The 25170-nt window shown below is 38.9% G+C and overlaps 1 protein-coding gene across 1 annotated transcript in view; it reads right to left on the bottom strand.

Moving 5' to 3' along the window:
- LOC108423776 (fibrillin-2) overlaps positions 1-22047 on the bottom strand; it is a 108267-nt gene extending 86220 nt beyond the window's left edge. Inside the window, exons 1-6 of the mRNA XM_017691317.2 lie at positions 21613-22047; positions 18100-18182; positions 15292-15390; positions 14954-15049; positions 11831-11926; positions 2626-2823 (exon numbers count right to left, since the gene is read on the bottom strand). Of these exons, the coding sequence (XP_017546806.2) occupies positions 2626-2823; positions 11831-11926; positions 14954-15049; positions 15292-15390; positions 18100-18182; positions 21613-21821 (781 nt within the window). The 5' untranslated portion in view covers positions 21822-22047. The remainder of the gene's footprint in view (positions 1-2625; positions 2824-11830; positions 11927-14953; positions 15050-15291; positions 15391-18099; positions 18183-21612) is intronic.
- Between the last annotated feature and the right edge of the window lie 3123 nt (positions 22048-25170).

Here is a 25170-nt window from a genome sequence, read left to right as displayed (position 1 = left end):
TCTGAAGTCAAACAGAGATTTAGAGCAGTGTGTGTCAGAGAGAAATGTCCTGGGTCAGTCTGCATATTATACCCCAGCTCAATATAAAACCATATGCACCGTCCGAACGCACGGAGCACGTTTGACTCTATATCCTTGTAGCTTAAATATGCGATATGCCTAATACAGTATGTCTGCTCAACTTCCCTCTGTCTGCTTTTAAAACCATGAGGCGGCATTACTGTGCTTCCTGTCTCTGACTGGCCAGTGGAGTGTCCTGAATATAAAAAGCATCTTTGGTTACAGTTTTGATGCAGGAACCGAATGCTGCAAGCATGGGTGTTTCTAGACCAGTTTTATGTCATTTTATTTACCCCTCCTTTCCAAATAAATGCACATTACTAGTTCAAATCACCTGTAGTTTATTCTCATTCATTCTATATTATTCAACCATGCTATCACGTCTCCTAATTCATAACATACTGTGATAGCAGGGCGTGACCTGGTGGAGGCACTGCTGCTGCTCTAATGCAGTGCTGCCTCTGCTGTAGTACTAAAGATTAACTAACACAATGTCAACAGTGGAACCCCTTGATCAGCAAATCGTATCAGACCTCATAAATCATAAGCCAATTATATCGGACCTCAAAAGTTGTAAGCCAATCATCACAGACTTGGGGAACAGTCTCTGGTTTTACTCTCTGTACAAATTAACATCAGTTGGCAATCACTGAAGCTGAATACAGGGTTTTGGCAAAAAGCTCACTAAAATAAACATTAGACCATGCAAAATATAAAATATACAGAGTGAAGTAAGTTAATGTAATTTAAACAATCATGTAGTGTTGATCATAACCCAATTTTATCACCCTCAATTCCTCAACCTAGGGCTGTAGCTCTGACATAGCTCTCATCACAAAAACATTGTGATGAGAAGATTTTTTACCAGTTAGAATATGTACTGATCTCTTATTATTTCCTTGAGTCCTTGTGAATCCTGGTTTAATAAAAATAATGTACAACTAAGCACGGGAAGAGAGGGAGAGAGTAAAAGCTGAAGGATACTAACAGGGAGAGGCCAAGGGAGCAGATCTAATGGAGGCTAGTGATCAAGAAGAAAATGAGGGAGAGTTATCAATTAAAATAATTACAGAATTTAACTGAACTTAACTGAGAAAATATTTATCTCCATGACCATAAACCTCTGTCACCTAACTTATTAAACATGCCTCCAGAGCAAAATCACACTATTTCTGATGGCACCAACTGAGAGTGAACTGATCTATAGTCTGTGTATTTGAATAATATATTTAGGACCTTGCACCTTATCTAAGAGAGAAGAGATAGCATTGCTGGACTTCAGTACCTTTGCTTGACCTGTACCTGTTTGTACATGGACAGATATAGTATTTAAGTCATGCTAGCTCAGTGGTTAATAGAAACTACAAAGAGACAGATGTACTGTGTGCCAATTTGACCAAACATCCATTTACTGGTTGTTGGTCCTCTAAAAGCTCATGATGAGCAGAAATTTTGGGGCTATTAAAAAAATCTTCCAGGGTGTGAAGACCCCCTAGTACAGGCTTAGCCCCATTATCCATAAACTTCTTATGATGCTCCTGGCTGCAAGCAGTAGAATGCAGCAAGTGTACGTTGTAAGCAGAGGATGTTGTATTGTCTAAATGTTTACTGGTTGGTGTATCTGCTTCAAAGCATTCTCTGGAGGTCAGTCTGATAGCCTAAAGAGGCTTAAAAACTACAACTTGCTAGCCAAATTCAGGTTAAAACGTCCTTAAGACGTAATATTCTAGTGTTATAGATCTTTAGAAGACGCCATCTACTGTACACATGTCTGTACAAATACTAGACCAGCACTTCCCAACCTTTTAACCTATGAGAAGATGTAACTGAGCATATTGTTTTTTTTCTGACTTGCTTAATGAGATAGATAGTTTTCTGGCAGCTATTAAATTGTGAATGTCAAGCTGATAAGAGGGAAGTTGCAAACAGAATTCTGGCTCAATATTACTGGTTTAGATTCATACCCACCATGTTTGGTCTCCGAATGACAGCATAGAGTGTCATTTCATGTTAAGCTGTCAAAGCTTCATTTGGCAAGATGTTTGAGCATACAACACAGCTGCCGTTTTTAGTTCCTAAGCACATGAAGACTAACAGCAGCTATTCACTGCTGTATTTTCTTTCAGTCTAACCATGGTTTTCTTTATGGACAGAATGGCTGCTTACTGGTTCAAGACCACGCCTTCCTTTTGAAATCATTTTTCAATGATGGATGAACTCCATATGATTATAAAAAGAAAATGCTTTACTCTCATTTGCATTGAAAATATACACATACCTAGCTAGCATTTTGCCAGGCTAATCAACAGGCTTGACCTAAATCTAATTATTCTGCAAATAATTATCATAATTCTATAACATATTTGTCACATTTAAATACATTTGTTTAATTGCATATAAATTGCATAGTAGAATCCAGACTTTTGTGGAAGTGAAAAAAATAATAAAATCAAACTATACTGTGCTTCTGTTATCATGTGATAACTGTAATTTAAATGGGGTAAAACAGAAATTTGCAACTGAAAAAAATAGTAAATGGTAAATATAGGCTGTGTAAGTACTGACCTTGGCAGGCTCCAGTGCGGATGTTGGGGATGAACCCTCTACGACAGGGCTGGGGTTGAACAGGACACTCCTCACATGGGTGACCCCAGGCTCGGCCAATAGTGGTACAGCACAGTGTCTTGGTGCAAACGATGCCACTCACCTGACCCTGGCACATTTGGTTGACCACCTGGGAGAAGCAAGGACCTGTTCTGTAATCTGTGAAAAGATGCAGAATCACATGTTAGAAGTATCAAGCTTATTGAAGTTACTGTAGAAAAGGTGAAGTATAGCAAAGTATAACATAGTATAGCTGAATCTTGAAGATCTTTAAGTTCTTTATGTGTTGAACTTCCAAAACAGAACTAATAAGTGAAGGTCTCAGAAAGGCTTGTCTTGGCAGGCTCAAATATTTCTTCATAAACAAAGAACAAGTCTTGATCTCAGCTGCACTGAGCTTATGTACATCAGCAAAATGGAAGAGTGGAACTAAAGAGTACATTTTTTTCACCATCAAGGGATAAAATGATGTTTAAAATAATGTAATTGTAATTTTGGAAGAATGCTTGGGATGGCAGATCTTGGCAGATGCTGCTTTTTATCTTCATAAACAAAAATCTAGACTTCAAATCAAGAATTTGGAGTTGATAAGCAGGTAGATTTCAGAACCAAAGAAGAGTACAATTTGTACTTGGACTGTCACTTTGGTCACTTTGTTTCAGGATCACCCAAAAACCTCTTTTACCCTTTCAGTTCTATCACCATGGTAGAACAGACAATAATCAATGTGCTAGTTAACTATGTAGAAGCTCATTCTTTCTGCCTCTTCCACATGCATCTAGTCGCTTTTATAGACGATGGGTGACTGGAACACACAGCTGCTCTGGGACACTTCCGCAGTCCAGGCACTGCCACTGTTAGACCACTTTTAATGGTCTTATAAACATTTACAGAAAAGCTAGGAGGCCAGGATGGGGAGCAGTCTGTAAGGCAGATGACACGAGAGGTAAAAGCTCAACATCAGAAAGGCTGCCTTCACTGCTTAAAACAGATTACTGAGTGTACTGTTAGTGCCTCATGTTCAGTATTAGTTGAAAAATATTTGATTAAAGTATAGACTATAAGCGTCCTGATGCCCTGTTCTTTGAATCAATGGGAAAGAGCATATGCAAAGTTTATACATCAAATATATTCTGCAATATACAAAAATGCTTTTAAATGTTTTTGTTTGCCTGTTTGTTTGTTTTTTTATGGCTTGTTGTATTTTAACTTTTAGAAGCATTTTAGAACGAAATATGCATTTAAAAGGTATTCACAAAGATAAATACATGCACATGACACATACATGAAATAGTATACAATCTGATGCTATGAGTCTGAAAGGATAAACAGTTATTGAGAAAAGGAAATAGACAAAAAAGAAGAAAATCTAGACTAGAACATCAAAATCTGAGATGTGGAGTAAAGTTTTATGGACTGATTAGTCCAAATTTGTAATTGGGATTACTTGGATTGTGAGAAGCAGGAAAATGCAACCAACTTCTAAAACAGAACTTTGGAGGTGTGAAAAAATATCCCTGAAGATTTCTTTGAGAAACTGAAAGCAAGTCTCCTGAAAAGAATGGGAGCTGTAATAAAGGCAAACAGTAGACACACTAAATACTGAAAAATCTATCGCTGAGGCTTCTGTGTAAAATTCAGACAAATATGTTTTCTGTTTCTTACTTGATGCTGAAAAATAATAACTTTGTAAATTACATAAATGAATGGGGTCTCAGACTTTTACACAGTACTGTATGAAGGTATTGGAAGCTTAACCTTCAGAGTTGCCTTTGAGCAAATTCAGCTCTCTACCCAACCTGTCTCACATATGTCTCAAAGGAAAGTACACTTAATTCTTACTGGATTATCCAATTGAGTTCAAGCAAATCATTCCTAACTGAATCACATCCGAAGCTTCTGCTGGGTCAAAAGTTTTATGGGGTTGAGCAGACATGTCCTTGCTTTACCCTGCTATTCAACTGTACATGTGAAAAGTCAGACGTAACTATTGGTATGAGCTACTGAGTGCATTCCTTGCTATAGCATTGCCCAGCACAATACAGATGCACTTTAGCTACCAGCATGTGTTCTGCATTAGAGCAGAGTAGGCCTTCTATTCAACCATGTGCTGCACCAGCGCTGCCAACTCCATGAACTTGAAAGCACTGCTACACCTACATGGAGCACTCTGAAGAGCTTAAAAGCAACTTAAGAGCTTAAGTTTTTCTTTCTCAGCCACATAATTCAATCTCTTTCAAAGTATCTGAAAGTCTTTTATCAGATGTTATGGGTTTGTACTGTAAAAATGTTCAAGGGCAATACTAATTTTCTATAGAAAATCTTGAGGCTCAGATATTTGTCTTTTGTCCATTGATCTCTCTAAGCAATTGACCAATATAAAAAAAAAATAAAATAAAATTTCTCTTATTCCACATTAAGGAAAACCTTGGTGAAGTAATTCATACCAGGCTTAATATTATAATCTGGTTAGAATCACCCTCATTATAATGCAAGTCTCATGCCAGAATCAGTCTTTTTATAAAGTGCATGAAATCAAGATTAACAATGCACTCTCTGCTTTTTCGAAACAAGCCAAATTAACATTTTCAAATCAATAATGTAGTAATTCAGCTATGTAGCAGTATGTCCAAGAGCTTGAGTCATGGAAAACAAATTTTCTTTGCTCTGTGTATATAAACTGTATTAACTTTGAAATCTGTATACGCTGCGAAAACAGCAAGTTCATCATTGTTGTGATGTCACAACTATGAATGCATCTACATATCACCATTCAGTCTACAGGTTTAGACTGCCACTTAGAGTGAAGTGATGTGGGATGTTGTGACTGCAGAGTGGTCTGTAGAGCACAGAGATGAAACGATATGATTATATTGACCATAGTTATGATGGTTATTAATGTTATTGTGGTATTGTTAAAATGTATCGTTAAAAAAAACTACAGATACACAATTATTGAAATTATTTTACGAAATGTTTGCATTGAAAACCAAAAATAAAATTAGCAGTACTATGAACTGTTTGTTTGCATAACCATTACAAGAATAATACAGTCAATATCTTATGTAAAGATTTGAAAACCATTTCAAATATGCCATTAAGTTAAACATGGCACCATGTGGCCATGAGAGGTTAATTTAAGCTATTAAACTATCCCTCCTGGAGTTTTATGTATGCAGTTACCTGAGAAGGTACATTTACAGCATTTAGCGGACTTTCTTATCCAGAGTGACTTACAATTTGATCTTTTTTACACTGGTAGGCAAAGGTAGTGTTAGGATTCTTGCCCAAGGACTCTTATTGGTATAGATTATTGGTATACTCTTGTTGGTATAGGGATTTAACCCCAGTCTACAGCAGAGAAGGCAGAGGTATTTCCCACTACACTATACCAATAATTCATCAGAACATTTTCACTATAAAGTAGAGGTGGAGGTCATGAAGGTGAATCATAAGATTTGAAGTGTTGCCCCATTTTGTAGCAATTTTCTTTCTGTATGTTCTGCAGACAGAGTTTCCCTCTGTACTCTTAAAAAACAACATACTACCACACTTCAGACAGTCCTCTTAGGAGGCTATGAAATCTCTGGAGCACTGTCACTGCCTGCAGCCATGTTTACTCTGACACAAAACACACCCTTGTTGCATGCTGCGCCTGCACCTGGCAGATGGTTGCTAACTTTGGTTGATGCTGGACAGTATTTAACTTGAGTTTTTCAAAGTGCAGTAATTAACCACGGTTTTAATGATGATTAAAATCTGAAATGATAATACTAACCGCCTGGAATTTCATTGTGGTTTACAGTGAAACTAGTCACTGTTTCATCCCTGGTAGAGTCATTGGAGTGGAAGATGTGAGGAATATGATTAAACACTGTGCTGATCCTGGCTGAAGCAAATGTATCATTGCAGACTTTCAAAGGATCTAGACATACAAAAAGACTGCGGTTAATTTTTTTCTGATGTCCCTGAAGATTTCAGTCTGAACTTTTTGCTGTGAACATTTCAACCTGGATCGCTTTTTGAACATGGTGTGCCTCATTTCACTCATGAAGGGGTCACATAGAGGGCGCTTACGTACATCAGTCTTAAAGGCACAGTAACAAATACAGTCTGCTCAAGGGATAAAGAGGCTGTCTAAAAATCAAGTGTGACTCTTTATGGTACAAAAAAACATAGGCTACATGTCAAATATGGGGCCTTCAAGGTTACATTCAGTAAAATAAGGGCCATTATGTCAACCATGCCCCTCAACTCTCTCTTTTTCTCTCTCCTCACAAGGTTCTCTTTTGTTTTACAAACTTTCTTGCTCGCAGTCAAGTAATCAACAGCAAAACCGGCAGTGGTCACAAGCCTGGTGTTCCAATCAGTGTGTGACTTGAAAAGCATTCCAGCTACTTTGATTACAGGGCCTTTGATGACAGACATTAGAAGTTTTCATAAGACCTGACCAACTTTAAAAGTATCCTATTCCGCTTCCTCTAAACCTGTCAGCCATAGACGCTTTTCTTTGAAAGGAGTCAGACAGGTAAAAGAGATATGAGCTTCCCATATGAGCTCATGTACCTGTCTGGACAAAACAGATAAAGCCTGTTACAAATGCTAACAGGGTTTTCCCCATAGTGGGATGCTGAACAGGACTTCACCTGTCTGAAACAATGCTTTATCCATATCAGACATTGCTTTACACATATCAGACAGTGCTTCACCTGTATCAGACAGTGCTTTACCTGTATTAGACAGTGCATCACTCGTATCAGACAGTGCTTTACCTGTATTAGACAGTGCTTCACTCATATCAGACAGTGCTTTATCTGTATTAGACTGTGCTTCACTCGTATCAGACAGTGCTTTACCTGTATTAGACTGTGCTTCACTCATATCAGACAGTGCTTCACCTTTATCAGACAGTGCTTTACCTGTATTAGACTGTGCTTCACTCGTATCAGACAGTGCTTTACCTGTATTAGACAGTGCTTCACTCATATCAGACAGTGCTTTACCTGTATTAGACAGTGCTTCACTCATATCAGACAGTGCTTTATCTGTATTAGACTGTGCTTCACTCGTATCAGACAGTGCTTTACCTGTATTAGACTGTGCTTCACTCGTATCAGACAGTGCTTTACCTGTATCAGACAGTGCTTTACCTGTATTAGACAGTGCATCACTCGTATCAGACAGTGCTTTACCTGTATTAGACAGTGCTTCACTCATATCAGACAGTGCTTTACCTGTATTAGACAGTGCTTCACTCATATCAGACAGTGCTTTATCTGTATTAGACTGTGCTTCACTCGTATCAGACAGTGCTTTACCTGTATTAGACATTGCTTTACACATATCAGACAGTGCTTCACCTGTATCAGACAGTGCTTTACCTGTATTAGACAGTGCATCACTCGTATCAGACAGTGCTTTACCTGTATTAGACAGTGCTTCACTCGTATCAGACAGTGCTTTACCTGTATTAGACAGTGCTTCACCTGTATCAGACAGTGCTTTACCTGTATTAGACAGTGCATCACTCGTATCAGACAGTGCTTTACCTGTATTAGACAGTGCTTCACTCGTATCAGACAGTGCTTTACCTGTATTAGACAGTGCTTCACTCGTATCAGACAGTGCTTTACCTGTATTAGACAGTGCTTCACTCATATCAGACAGTGCTTCACCTGTATCAGACAGTGCTTTACCTGTATTAGACTGTGCTTCACTCGTATCAGACAGTGCTTTACCTGTATTAGACAGTGCTTCACTCATATCAGACAGTGCTTTACCTGTATTAGACAGTGCTTCACTCATATCAGACAGTGCTTTATCTGTATTAGACTGTGCTTCACTCGTATCAGACAGTGCTTTACCTGTATTAGACTGTGCTTCACTCGTATCAGACAGTGCTTTACCTGTATTAGACAGTGCTTCACTCGTATCAGACAGTGCTTTACCTGTATTAGACAGTGCTTCACTCATATCAGACAGTGCTTTACCTGTATTAGACAGTGCTTCACTCGTATCAGACAGTGCTTTACCTGTATTAGACAGTGCTTCACTCATATCAGACAGTGCTTTATCTGTATTAGACTGTGCTTCACTCGTATCAGACAGTGCTTTACCTGTATTAGACAGTGCTTCACTCATATCAGACAGTGCTTTACCTGTATTAGACAGTGCTTCACTCATATCAGACAGTGCTTTACCTGTATTAGACTGTGCTTCACTCGTATCAGATAGTGCTTTACCTAAATTAGACAGTGCTTCACTCATAACAGACAGTGCTTTACCTGTATTAGACAGTGCTTCACTCATATCAGACAGTGCTTTACCTGCATTAGACATTGCTTCACTCGTATCAGACAGTGCTTTACCTAAATTAGACAGTGCTTCACTCATATCAGACAGTGCTTTACCTGTATTAGACAGTGCTTCACTCATATCAGACAGTGCTTTATCTGTATTAGACAGTGCTTCACTCATATCAGACAGGGCTTTACCTGTATTAGACAGTGCTTCACTCATATCAGACAGTGCTTTACCTGTATTAGACATTGCTTCACTCGTATCAGACAGTGCTTTACCTGTATCAGTGATTCACTTGCATTACACAGTGATTCACCTCTATTGCACAACACCTCACCTGCTTTACACAGCACCTCACCTGCATTACACAGCACCTCACCTGCTTTACACAGCACATCACCCGCTTTACACAGCACCTCACCTGCTTTACACAGTACTTCACCTGTATTGCACAGCACCTCACCTGCATTACACAGTGCTTTACCTGCTTTACACAGCACCTCACCTGCTTTACACAGCACCTCACCTGCATTACAAAGCACCTCACCTGCTTTACACAACACCTCACCTGCATTACACAGCACCTCACCTGCTTTACACAGCACCTCACCTGCATTACACAGCACCTCACCTGCTTTACACAGCACCTCACCTGCTTTACACAGCACCTCACCTGCTTTACACAGTACTTCACCTGTATTGCACAGCACCTCACCTGCATTACACAGTGCTTCACCTGCATTACACAGTGCTTCACCTGCATTACACAGCACCTCACCTGCATTAGACAGCACTTCACCTGCATTACACAGTGCTTCACCTGCATTATACAGCACCTCACCTGCATTACACAGCACCTCACCTGCATTAGACAGCACTTCACCTGCATTAGACAGTGATTCACCTGTATCAGACAGCATGTGACCTGTATCAGACAGCACTTCACCTGTATCAGACAGGCCTTTACCCATATCAGACACTACTTCACTTGACCTTAGACAGTCCTTCACCTGCATTAGACGGCATGTCACCTGAATTAGACAGTGCTTCACCTGTATCAGTTAGTGATTTGCCTGTATCAGACAGTAATTCACTTGCATTACACAGTGAGTTACCTGTATTTGACAGCACTCCACCTGCATTAGACAGTGCTTCACCTGTACAAGATGTTGCTTCATCTGCATTACAGTGATTCAACTGCATTAGACAGCACTTCAACCAGCATTAAACAGTGCTTCACCTCTATGAGATGTGAGATGTGATTCACCTGTATCAGACAGTGATTCACCTGTATAAGATGTCGCTTCATCTGCATTACAGTGATTCAACTGCATTAGACAGCACTTCAACCAGCATTAAACAGTGCTTCACCTCTATGAGATGTGAGATGTGATTCACCTGTATCAGACAGTGATTCACCTGTATCAGACTATGATTCACCTGCAGTACCCAGTGTTTCACCTGCATTAGACAGCATGTCACCTGCATTAGACAGTGATTTTTCTGTATTAGACAGTGATTCACTTGTATTAAACAAGGATTCGGCTGTATCAGAAATTGATTCACCTGCGTTAGACGGCACTTTAACAGCCTGAGAGGCTCACCCACTACTTAAGAGTTTAACTAAAAAAAGAAGACTTGAAATTGGTCTAAAATGATTTAGTATGGAAGGACCCAAGCTCTTTTTTACTAGAGGCTTCAACAAGGCAGTTTTAAAAGCATCTGGAAAAGCACCTGTTGACAGAAATCAGTTTACAGTAGTTTGAACAGTGATTCACCTGTTTTAGACAGTGCTTCACTTTTATGCAGCTCAAAAAATATACAGCATTCTGTTTTTCCCACTGTCACCCAGCACTGCAAAATTCAACACTGCTCCGTTCACCCACATCTGCTCCCACTCACCCCATACCTCTGATGTCTTTCCCAGAGATGCACACAGACACACACAGGATAGATGAATACAAATATAACTTTCATTTGCAGACTTGACACGTGACAACATCCTCACAACACAGCATGATTTTTTTTATTTATTTGCTTATTTATTTTTATACCAGATGAAAAAATAAATAAATAAAACGTGCCATAACCAAAATGCCAATATGCCAACATTCAAATATGTTGAAATAAGCAAGAAAAAGGTCAAATGTGCAGAATAACATGTTCTCTGCATGGGATGTGTACTTATTAAAAATAATTTGACCAAGAGTACTTGCTAACAGTTTTGTTCAAAAAAGTTGGATGTTTTCTTGCACTCAACAATACAGTAATCTCACTTTGCAGTTGGTAACAAGGCCTGATAATATAAACACCCAGTTGTCACTTATCTAAAGACCTGTTAAAACAACAAAGTTGAACTACCAACAAAAGCTATAAGAAACTTTATAGACTGACAGTAGAAGTCTGTGCATGAATCTAAGCAGCATTATAAATTACATTTATATAAATCACTGATACAGAAATACCACATATAGTTCCACACATGAAATGAAAATAAAATGTACAGCAGCCTTAGCAGACCTAAAACTGCATGCAACAGTGACGGGGTCAGATTACTCTCTTAAATAACAACACACTTATTCTGCCAAAAGATCTTTTTCCTTATCTATGATTGGACCTATACGGATCTGCACGAAAATGAAACGTGTAATCATGTAAAGTATCAAACTATGCTCAGGGAGTTGTTTCCCCAGGTAAAGTGCAGAATGGCAATAGACCGGACATGTGCTTTAGAGGGTTAAAAAGGGAAAAGAAGAGAGAAGTGAGAGTGCTCTAGCCACGTGACTGCTCTCTCACTCTCTCTCTGTCTTAGACAGTGCATTCCTCAGGGTGAGAGGATAAGCATTAAGTGATATAGAGCTCTTACCTCTTTCACACTGAGGGCCTGTGAATCCATACACACACGCACAGCGGTTTGGCCCAATGCAGCGTCCTCCGTTCTGACACTTCTTCTCACATACAGCTGAAACACAACCAAAAAGAATCCTCAGTGTTCTTTTTTTTTTTTTTTTGAAAACTTTAAAACTGATCCACCTTGCTCACACTCATTAAAGCTGCTCTGTGTAAGTTTCAGGAATTTGGAGACCTCTCTGGTTTATATGTGTAATTGTACATAATACATGGTTTTGTAAAGTTGGCTGTGTATCAGATCCTTATGAGTTCATGAATCTGATGACTGCAAGTGCATTGAAAGAATTCAAAGAGATCTCAGCCAAAACCTAAAGGCTGCGTCTACTGAAGACATGCATATATGATCTTATATGTTGATTTTGCATTGGAGACCTAAAAATCAGGCCAGACCTTCTTTATTGAGTCTGTGAGTGTGATGTTAATATGTAAAGGCGTATGACATGGTCTGAAAATCTCCCACAAAGTCCGACCCGCCGCATCTGAATCTTAAATTACAGGCTCACTCACAGCACCGCATACATGCCATATTTTAGCATGTTTTTTCCCTCCTGATTCCGTGATGCTACTTCTTTCAATTTTAACAGAAAGGTTTTTATAGTGCAGCATCACATTGTGTGTGGTGGTAAACTATATATTAAGTCCACAGTATGATTGGGATTCCATTATTTGTTTACATCAGTGAACTATGGAAGTGCCCAGGTAGATAAAATCACCTTTTTACCAACTAAAGTCCATGGGTTTGCACCTCTTCTATTTCTATCATTTTCTATCAGAAAACATGAGAAAACTGTTCTCCTGCCATCCGCCAAACCCAGATGATTTGTCCATCAGACTGCCAGATAGTGAACCATGATTCATCACTCCAGTTTTCCACTGCTCCAGAGTCCAATGGCGGAGTGCTTTACACACTCCAGCAGTTGCTTGATAGTGCATATATTGGTCTTAGGCTTTCATGCATCTGCTTGACCCATTTTGTGAAGCTCAACACACAGTTCTTGTGCTGATGTTGCCTCCAGATACTTTTGGCCACAAAGTGTAACTATCCTATTGTAGCTATCTCAAAAGCACATAACATGAAGGCCTTTTCATTAAAAAAGGCTATTCAGTTTCAAAAGGACTGACTCAGACTAGTCAAGCACACACAAAAACTCAGCCAATAAATCCGTCCCTTTTCTTTTGGCATTCTCATTATAAAGGGGAGTTAGATTCCTCTGGGCCAAAAAATATCAGTGTGGTAGGTGATATTTTCATCTAAGTGTTAGTTTTACTGATGCTCTCACAAATGAAGTCAGTCACTTCACTTAAAAATCAGTTCAAGCCATTTATCTTTTAAAAAGACACATTTCAGCCACAGACAGAGAGGACGTCCAAGGGAGTAGTTCAATGTGTGAAACTATGGGAATTCCATAAACACCTGATTTAGTTTCAACACAGAGCATTTGACATTTAAAACCGCAGAGCCTTGACCTCTCCCACATATTTCTCCAGCAGAATGACAGCGGAGCAAGACAGGTTCCCTTGGCCTTTCCTGCCTTTCAGCTATAACTACTCTATAACTACTATAACTACTGCCCACTCACTCAGAGAAGAGCTGCTGCTGTTCAGGGTGATTTACACCTGTTGAAAGCCTGGAGTTTTTGACTATTACAGGAATACAGGTGGCACGGCAGATGCTGCACTGAACAGCTCTCCAGACTGGGTGTGCTACTATTTATGACAGAGCAAGAGCCTCTAAAACCTTTTGAAATAAAAAAACATATATTTTAGCTGGGTTTGGTGCTCATATAATGGAAACACACATGCACACAAACACACACACACACACACTCACACACACACACACACACACACACACACACACACACACACACACATATATATATATATATATATATATATATATATATATATATATATATATATATATAAATACTTCTAGAACAACTTATAATTAATAACACTATAAAAACACTTACTAAACCATGTTCACTAGCCAATTTGGATGAAAAAATGATGAAACGTGATGGGATATACTAAAATGAACCTCATGCAATAAAAAGTACAACAAATAATCAAATAGAAAGCAGTAATAAGTATTTAAGAGAAACTGCTTATGCCATATTGTGAATACTGACATAAGCTCTTAATAAATACTTAAGCATTGCTTATCAATTATGTTATTCACCATTTGTGCATGTGCAATGAAGTCCCTAAAGGGGTTGCCTTCAAAACAAAATAAATTATGTACTTACAATTGTGCTTTAAAGTTTGGAACCACTTTTAATATTAATAATTTCTGCTTTTATTCAAGAAACACTTGCACAGTATAGATTGAAATACAATAAGCTATGCACCAGATGATATTTTAAGATGTTTTAATGGGAGCATTAAAAATAATTTTTATCTATGGTTATTAAATAATACAGTGTGATTATTATTATCTAGTTACAGTGATTTCTCTGTTTAAAGATTTGATCACAGCCTTTCAAATATGAAGCATTCTGGAAGCTAGTTTTATTATAAATACACTCTGAATGTTCTACAGCTTTTTCAATCATTATAGAACTATCTACCGCTGCGTTTATCATTCTTGATACATCTAAAATTTACTTTTCACAGCTACTTACTAATTAGCTTTACCCCATGGAGTTGTGGGGTAGTGGGTTTTTTGGCCATGAATGCAGTGGTTCCAGACTGTTGAATGGTGATCCCAAACTTTTGAACAGTAGTGTCACTTATCCCTTTGATTACAGTCAACATATTGCCGCTGTTGCAATGAAAATTCATATTCCCAAAAAAACTTTCCAATAGAAGGTAAAAAATCTCAGCTTTCAATGGAAGGTAATGTAAGAAACTATATTCTGTGTCATTTCAGACCGTTTCTGTTGGTCTGTTGTCATAAAACTTTGACATGGTGTAAAAAGCAGCTGGCATTTTCAATACATGTAAAACAAACAAAGAAAAGAGAAAAATGACTTTTGTTTAAACAGTGATGCTTAATGGACTTATTGGACTGTCATTTCAACATATCATGTAATTTGCAAGCCAAAAACTCTCTGATTCATTTTAATGTACTCACGCTGCCCACAGTAGGTTCCTGTGTAGCCCTTCTGACACTGGCAGTGATCCTCTTCACACATTCCTCCATTCATACACCTGATGCTACACTGCTGGGCTACAGCACAGAAAGAAAGACAGACACTGTAAACTTGGCCATACAAATCTGTCTGCAGCCTGTTTAAAACCCCACAACACTTTATGACCCCGGCATGACACGGTTACCTTTCAGGCGCATGTTTTTATTGTGAAAGTCATAAAGCTATTCAAGAAAATAATCAGAAATGGTGTTTTAACATCTCAGACTGGACTTTCCTCCCTTTTTCCATTTCAAATGTTAAGTTACTGACTGAAACTTACAGGATTTGGCTGCACAGGATTGGGCAATTTGGCCAGTGGGGCATGTGCACATGTTGGGCCTGGAACAGAAGCCATCACCACAGCTATTACGGCATATGGCTGTAGATGGAAAAAGGAAATGACAATATTAATATGATGGCATGATCTTCTGAATACAACAGAAAACAGGTATCCTAATAAAAGGCAAATGACTCACAAAGAAATGTATTTAAAAAGTCCTAGCAGGGCATAAAAGCAAAGAAAAAGGAGGGAGAGCTACATTTTCCATATGCATTTTTGTGCACTAAGCCAAGAGATGACAACTTGAGACAACTGATTTATGTTCTGAGTTTTTCTGTAACATCTAATTCCCAGGCTCTTAAAATTCAATACAAATACAAAGTGATGCGTCTTTTGTGCTGAAGGATAAGGCCACACACTAAAGTTCCAAATAGGTTACTACTGTATGTCAGAGTCATCAAATTTAACCAAAAATTTAACTAAAGGGGAGTCCAACATGATACACGCCTCCAGTTCACTCCATCTGGTATGTACGTGGAACAGGTTTCTAAATCAATTTCCTACACAAAATTAATACCTACACAAAAAATATTGATTGAGAGGAGAGCAGATGGAGAGTGGGCAGAACTAGACCACTGACTACACTTTCGCATGGTGAACTGACTGATCCTTGGATGAAATGCGGTGCCCCATATACGATGCTGCACAAAATTCATGAAAAATCCTTTATTTATTTCATTTCAAAATGGCAATTAAATACAAGTTACTTCTTCTTTTAGGAGACAGATCTGGGGACAATAGATCTAAGATTATCTTGCATCAGGAAGAGGAAATGTTACAGAAAAATAAGTGAAAAAGAGGAGTTTCCAAAACTAGAGTTCAAAAATTTATTAAATGATATGCAGAAAATTGGCCCTACTTTATATTAAGTGTGTCTAATAACGGTATAGTTACACATGAATGACATATGCAACAATAATGTAACTATTGATGGTTTAGTCAGTGTTGCAGATGGATTGTAGAAGTACAGCCACATGTAATTACATAAGTGTATCTTTTTGATATACTAAAGATCAGAAGTCTTTTTCCATGGTAAAAGGAAGTATATTTTGCGTAACATCACATGTATGTACATATCTGTGTGTAAAGAAGGTAACCTAATCACATCACACTGATTAACACCATTCTGTAATTATACTGTACCTTTATAACAACTACACAGGAACTTTCCAATAGTGTAAAGTTACACTTTAATATAAGTGGACAGATCCTATGTAGTTGGTATGTAGGCGCTGTGTAATAATGGAGTGGTAATACAGATATTGCTTTGGGGGAATTGCAACTAATTTAATTCATGTTATATATGTTATACATTAAGATAAGTGGACGTCTGCTGTACTGTCACAGTTGAAACTGGTTACAACACTAGCAACATAAATGATAGATAAATGTTAGGAAAGCTGGCAGATAAAGCGTAAGTAATGTCTTATTGCATTGTAATGTTATTACATACTTCTTTTTAGTGCTGGAAAAAAAACTTCTGAAAATAACTGCTGTTTAAGTCATAAAGGTAATTACATGTATGTTATTACCCTTGTGTAACTACATGAGAGAGCATTTGCTGTTACAACTATTAAAATACACTTGTGTAATTACATGGGGCAAAACAACTTGATTAACATGTAATTACATGGTGTACTTAATGTAATCCATCTGTAATACTGACTTAATCATTAGTAGTTACATTGTTGTTGCATATGTTGTTCACATGTAAGTACACCGTTATTAGAGACGCTTTATATAAAGTGGGACCAAAAAATAAAATAAAAAAAACCTCCTATAAGACCTGGTACACCAGCAAAGCTGTCACTATCAGATAAACATTGTGTCTCTGTCCATTCTTCCCTACTGTGAGATGACAATGAACGTTATCGGTCTTAAAGGATGTGTGACTGTCAAAAAGATACTAAGTAGTAAAGTCCAGAACTCAACCTCACTGAATGTGTTTGGGATTGCTTGGATTGTGAGAAGCAGAAAATGCAACTAACATCTAAAACTGAACTTCGGGGGTGTGGAAAAATATCCCTGCTAATTTCTTTGAAAAAGCCACAAGCAAATTTACTGAAAAGCTGTAATAAAGGTAAATGGTGGACACAGAAAATACTGAAAAAGCAGACAATATTTCTACTCTTAAATATGTTTTTGGCTTCTTTTCCTGACAGTGTAAAGGGAATAACTTGTATTTAATGGTCATTTTGACTGGAAATTAAATAACTGAAGGGTGGTCTCTTACTTTTGCACAGTACTCAATTTTTGTGTGTTCATACGTTTAATATAAAAACTCATTCCTGCTCTCAGAGAATATATAGAATTACCAAGAATAGTATATGTAATTTCAGGTGTATATCCAGCTACTGATAACATTTCAGAAACACCTGTATAAAACTGTATAAAACATATAACATGTACAGTTCCTAAGCTAATAGGCTTTCAGTGGGGAAGCCTTACCCATGCCATTGACTTGTTTGTTGTTTTTCATTTCACATGTAAAACAAAATGTTTCTTGCTCAATTATCCTTAAAATGCATCAGTTCCACCCTTACCTGTTCCATAAGTATAACCTCAAAATGTAGTATTTCACAAAATGGCATGACTACTCTTAGTTCGCCACTCAGAGCCAATCAGCCTGCTATGTGAAACAAAACAGCAAGCAGAGACACAAGCAAAAGTGTCCTAGTTGCACATGTCCTACTGACCAGCTCAGCAGAAAGACAGTTTATCATCTGCAACATCTGGTGCATTACTTACGCACAATACACTGGTTGCCCCCGGGCAAAGTCTTCCAGCCTGGGCAGCAGTAGGAATGCAAACGGGATCCACACACGTTCGGCCTGTAGAAGAGCATTGACAGTGTGCCTCAGTGTCAAAGCTTGGAGTCTGATTGACTTTTTTCATCATCTCTGCTTGGGAACATGTCATACACTCAGCTTTTAAGCAGCTATGATGATGATTCAGCTTTCTATCAAAGTGATTCATAGAAATTCCCATATTCCCATTTGAACCATTGGTTGTAATCACATTTCACCTGTCCTGTGACGAAAGGCTACTGTACACGTTGTTCAGGGTGATTTGTGTGCATCCCTTGTTCTCCTTGTTTAAGAGGTCTGGTTATATGTAAATTCTGTTTGTTTCATAACATACCATTCACTCCACATTCCATACAGCCTATATAAGAAAACTGAGCTGCAAAAACAGAACATTTAGAATGTATTGTTTTGTTGTGTAACGAAAACCAAAGTATTCATATATAAATGGCTAAAGTATGTTGACATCCTTCCTAATTATTAAGTTCATGTGTTTCAGCCACACCCTTTTCTAACAGCTGTATAAAATCAAGCACATGCAATCTCCATAGGCATAAATGGGGCAGTAGAATGTGTATTGAAAAGCTCAGTAATCTTAACTGACTTTGGCAAAGGTAGCATTCTACGAAAGTGCCACACTTAATGACATTTCTGACCTGTTAGAGCTGCCTGGTCAGCTGTAAGTGTAATTACTGTGTAATGAAAGCATGTAATAGCAACAGCACCTCAGCCACAAAGTGGCAGACCACACAAACTCAGAGTGGGCCATCAAGTGCTGAAACATGTAGCATGTAAAAGCTGCCTATCTTCTTCATCTATGGTACATAATGCCATAAAAAGACTAAGAGAATCTGGAGAAATCTCTGAATGCAAGGGACAAGACCAAAAAATAGTATTTGCAGGCCATGATCTTCAGGCCCTCAGACGGCACTGCATGAAAAACAGACATGATTCTGTAGTGGAAACCATTGCACAGGCTCAGGAGCACTTCTGAAAACCACAGCCAAAGAAAGCAGTTAATCATCGCATCTACAAATGCCAGTTAAATCTCTAAAATGCAAAGAAGAAACCATATCTAAACAGGATCCAGAAATGCTTCCACCTTCTCTGGGCCCAAGTTCATTTAAAAAGGACTGACGGGAAGTGGAAAAGTGTTTTCTGGTCCGACGAATCAACATTTGAAATTCTTTTTGGAAATCATGGACGCAGGCTAAAGACCACGTGGCTTGTTATCTGTGTACAGTTCAAAAGTCCATGATACATCCTAGGTTGACCCTAGGAATTCAACTACAAGACAAATGTAGGATACAGACCCTTTAAAGTGTGAGAACACTGATGCTAAACTTTCTTTTTCACTATTTCATATTAAGAAGGACAAATGGCATCGACAACCTGGAAAAAAGATGGTAGTGTGTCAACATCATGTCGGTGATCATTTAAAGCATTTGGGAAGCATCACCAAGGCCACCCAGGCAGATAACTGCTATGGGGGGCTCCGACACTGCACCCATTATCCCTACCCCCAACCAACAAGACGTTTTATTGGTATTCACCATGCAACTGTAAAGGGTTGGGGAAAAAACAATAAGAATGGTAGCTATTGACAAATTTACATTAATCTACAATCTCAAATAAGGGAATAAAAGCCTGAAGCACTAGAGGATGTGAACCTCTGAAAAAATGTGGTCTTCTCAAGAACCAGAGTTCATTTATAGCTGCAGAAACTAATAAGACAGTGAAGACAAATGTGCCGGCATTCTGGTCAGTGGAATAGTGTGACCTTTTTGAAATTCAAGTCAAACTTCTTCACAGCCGTGTCATTTCCATAAGAGGGAAAAACAGCAGCCATCACTTACTCCAGGGTGAGACTATGTGGGGTAAAATTTCCTGACACAGCTAACGTCCCTGAAGGTCCCTACCACAATAACGTAATACAGAGGACGCCTGTACACTATTGTTACTTCTGTATAGGTGAGCATATATGTGATATATATGTATACAAGAAAAGCTACAATGAGTCACACAGACAGTATATCATGACAGAAAAGGCATTTAAATGATTAGGTGTGGAACATGAGGTATAGCTTATATAGCTTACATCCTACTTTCTATTAACATTTCATTAAGGATGTGTTATTTTAGATTATTATTATTAGATCATACATCACTTTGAGAGCCACATTAATGCTCAAATGTAAACATTTTGTACACTACTGTGAACAGTTATCAGTAAGAATTTGATTCTGGTGGTTTAGGTGATGCAAGACTATTAAGAACATACAAACATGATGTATCTGGATGAAAACTGGACATCTGGTTCCTATCTCTTCTGCTCTGAACAGTTTTGGAAGTGGCATTAGGGAAGTTTCTCTAGAACAGAGCATTTCACATCAAACCACTCTGAACGACTTTGTCTATGTCTTCAACGTTTACATATTTAATGAACTAATTCATCTTTAAGTGTGAAATTCATAGTAAAAGTCAGATTGAAGGGGAATTCCACCTTTTTTTTTTTCATTTCTCGACGTGCTGCCTGCTGTCTGAAACATTATTTTACAAAAAATCTGATATAATTTTGTGCAACAATGATTTTTATTAAACTCCATTTACAGAGACGGACGTTCAGGGTGCTGTAAGGCAAATGACCCCTAAAGAAAACCGTGCTGGTGACATTACCATTATCCATAGCGCAAAATCAGAAGACACATGTACACTCACCGGTCATTTTGAACAGCAAATTATAATGGTTCAATTTGCACTGCAGACACTCTGACCCCCGGTTCCTATCACCACCATTGTAAACCACAGAGTCAATAAGTTTCTCAGCAAAAAAATAAATAATAATAAATAATAAAAAACACATTTTACATCAAGGCAGTCTGAATGAATTTGTTTACATCTGGAATTTCCCATTAACCCTCAATTTTCCACACACCACTACAAGTATGAGTAATAGTTAAGCTGGATTTTGGGCAGAGTAGGTGAGCAGGTGAAGGTCAGCAACAGCCTGATCTGTACAGAAACTGGTTAAAGCTGAGATATAGTTCTGAACTAATATTTTCCATATAACTGTTGTCAATATTTGGCTAGATTTGTTTTACATATTTGATGTGTTAAAATGTTCTAATTACACTGAGCTCTAAATGCACATATTGTGTAACTCCAGAAAATACTAGTTTTATTGCAGAGCATGGATATAGCAAACGCGGCATTTCTCTGGAAACTTCGAAAACAGCGCGAATGAGCTAAAGCAGCGCGAGCGCACGCGCCCAGACGCAAAGTCTGGGGGCTGACGGTTGGAAAATGGCAGTTGGAAGAGACAGAAGGGCGTTGAAGGGCGGCAGAGTTTTACATTTCGATACTTTCAACCCTTCATTTCGATAACGCACTGAAATCACCACGTCCTCGGTATTAACGGAGGACCTCCAGAGTTGGCCGTCCTCCTGAAGCCACTCACCCTCTGAGCGCCTCCTGCTTCCCGCGTCTCCTCACTCTGCTGGCCGCGCTGCTGTCCACCTGAAGCCGGCCAGTCCTCGCAGTCTCGGCGGGCAGCTCCGCGGCCACCTTCATCACCAGCACAGCCAGCAGAGCCACGTACCCGGCCAAACGCCGCGAACTCCTCTCCGACGACATCATATAGACCTTAGACGCTCTCGCTTTCGCCATAGCAGAGCTTAAGAACCGCGAGTATTTCCCAAACACGAGACGACAGTGAGGCAGCTTCTACAAGTCCATCTCCCTCTCAGACGCTCCAGCTCCTCTGAGTTGTACGAAACTACTGTAAACAACTAAAGAAAGCGAAGTGTGAGGAAACGGCGCGGCTCATGTCCCGGTAAAGCAGCGTTTTTCTGGTTTGGAGAGAAGGTCTGAGGGAACTCGGGCTTTCCACCAGTCATCAGTGTGGAGGCAGAGTCACTGCAGAGTCTCGCGCCCCTCCAGGCTTTCATCAGCGCGTGCACAGGTCTGAGCTCACAGGTAGAGGCGGGAAGGCGCTCTGACTAGCCACGAGCACCCCACCGCCAAGACCAGCCAAACCCGTGGGATCGTATTCCGTGGAGTGCATCAGTGAAACGTAAAACCAAATGCGCGGGTCACGGTAGGTCCATCTACACGGCGACATGAACTCAAAGGGGCACTCTGGCCTGTTAACATTTAAAGTGCATCTGCCACGAAGTCCTGCTGGTGACATTCTGTTTAATAACAAACAATACGTGGCCCTGCCTAATGCGAGATCATGACTTAGTAAGGCGTGGGAACGAGATAATTGAGTCGCGACCATTAATGACGGTATAGATCCCCACTGGTGACATTCTGTATAAATAAAAATAATGCATGGCCATGACTTAGTAAGGCGTGGGAACGAGATCCTACCTCGTGGCCATGACTTAATTATCTCATAACCATGCCTTACAGTCTCGTGGCCACAGATTAGGATCGTGTTTCCCCAATTTAATAAGGCGTGGCCAAGCATTATTTTTTATTTATATGAGACGTCACCAGCAGGATTTCTGTATTATGCCATGTTAAGTAGCTTCGCACCTCCCGGCCTCACCGGTTTGACAGAACTCACAATTTTGTATCGTTTTTGTCCATTAGTGCTCCCTCACTACAATACCCAGCATGCATTATGCAAATACATCACACAGTCATCGAGAATCCCTACAGTGCTCAATAAATTCTGACGGCTAGTTGAGGTTGTACTTTCCTGAGTCTCCTCAAATGCTTTGTTAACCAAATATTTCTGAGGAATTTACTTTTTATTTAGTTCCCAATTGATTTTATAGGTTTAACTTCAACCCGTCGTCGATGACAGTACTGGATTGCACAGGATGCGAAAGCTTGAGCTTTAGCATTTTGATGTATACAAAAAGGATCCCAAAAAGAGAAAAACAGCACTTAAACTTCATTTCCTATGGTGGTAGAAGTTCCGTTGCAGTTCTACAGAGAGCACCTGCATAAGTTGTCTATGTAGCTCTGTATGCTCGTGCTTGTGACACTCACTGAAGTGATAACATTTCTGCGAACTGTGTCCAACTCTGCTCCACACACATAACAGGACAGCTGTTTACTGTATAACCCTTAAGGTAAATGACAATTTAGTCAAACATACAGAGCCAAAAACAACTGAGCAGCTGTATCTCTAACTCCCTTTCAGCCATCCTGCAAATAAACTGTAAATCACTTTACACTCAAACATCACTAATTCATTTGAAATACACATATATCAAACATAAAAACAAAGCATCTAATATTCTGTATGAAGAAACTGTAAACATGCCAAGTGTGTGTGTGGGTGTGGGTGTGAGTGTGTGTATATGTGTGTGGCAAAGCTCCTCCATGTTCACCTAATCTGTAATTTCCTCATCTTTCAATACACCCTTGCTGATGCCCTCTGGCATTCCGCTAATAATATTCATCCTGTTTGGCACATCGGTGCTCGACATGCTTGGAGGAATTATTTTTCATTAACTGCATGGCCAGAATTAACACCATCACTTGGATTAAAAGCATTCCAGAGTTTAACGCTTCTGCAAGGCCCTCAAGACGAGATGTTTTTACAGTCCATATTTCTGGATTAAAGATCAGCATGTCTTTGCTGACCTCTAGTGGAGGGAAGACATTAACTGGATACTTCAGTGTTGCTGCAGTTAAATTTATACAGTACAAACACAATTTATTTTAAAAATGAGAAAGAAATAGAAACATTGACAGAAGTTTGTTGTAAGTTTGTTGAAATGCTGATAAAATGACTACAGATAAACACTTGATTGTGATCAAACTGGCAGTGTAAACCTCTACTGTAGGCTAATGAAGAGGTTGATGCAGCAGCAAATTAACGGTCATAGCATGCAGGATTTTTTGTAATCCAGGTTTCTGTCTAGTAGGATTAAGCCAGTGTACAATAAGTTGGGCAATAAGTGGCAGAACCCCTTCAAGACTGTATGAAAAGTTGGCTTAACGTGGCTACAAAGTTCATTAGTCTGAAGGATGGGAAATAATCCCATAAACAAACAAATAATCCCATAAACAATACACATGCATACACATGTACATACATACATATACACACACACACACACACACATATATATATATATTTTACACACACCACGCTATATATATATATATATATATATATATATATATATATATATGTGTGTGTGTGTGTGTGTGTGTGTGTGTGTGTGTGAGTGAGTGTGTGTGTGTATGTATATACATAATACAACCCCAATTCCAGTGAAGTTGGGACGTTGTGTAAAACAAAAAAAACAGAATACGGTGACTTGCAAATCCTTTTCAACCTATACTCAATTGAATACACTACAAAGACAAGATATTTAATGTTCAAAGGGATAAACTTTGTTTTTTGCAAATATTCACTCATTTTGAATTTGATGCCTGCAACACATTCCAAAGAAGTTGGGACAGGGGCATGTTTACCACTGTGTTACATCACTTTTCCTTTTAACAACACTCAGTAAGCGTTTGGGAACTGAGGACACTAATTGTTGAAGCTTTGTAGGTGGACTTCGTTCCCATTCTTGCTTGATGTACAACTTCAGTTGTTCAACTGTCTCCGTTGTCATATTTTGCGTTTCATAATGCGCCACACTTTCAATGGGAGACAGGTCCAAATTAAGTGAAATGTTTCTACAACACTCACTGATGAGTGGACAACTGAAATGTCTTTTAAGGGAGGTTATTTTGTTTCAAGGCAAATGACAAAAAAAAAAAAAAGATCCAGCAGTCTTTGTGTGCCATTACTTCAGGGCTTGTATTAGTATTGTTTACCGTTTAAATACATTTTTATTTCTGTTTTATTCATTCAATAATCCACTGACTTTTATGACAAAGTGCCATCACCAGCCCACTATGGACAACTGGCTCCCCTCAGTTTGGGCCCCAAAGACCACCAAAGGATGAAGAAGGAGCCCAGTGGTCAAGAAACCTAATTTCCTTATTGATACTTTGATTTGGGGAGAATCAAAGAATAAGCATGTATCTACAGAACAGA

This window comes from Pygocentrus nattereri, chromosome 18 (assembly GCF_015220715.1).
Source record: "Pygocentrus nattereri isolate fPygNat1 chromosome 18, fPygNat1.pri, whole genome shotgun sequence".
Lineage (NCBI taxonomy): Eukaryota > Metazoa > Chordata > Actinopteri > Characiformes > Serrasalmidae > Pygocentrus > Pygocentrus nattereri.
This window is presented reverse-complemented; position numbering and strand designations above follow the sequence as displayed.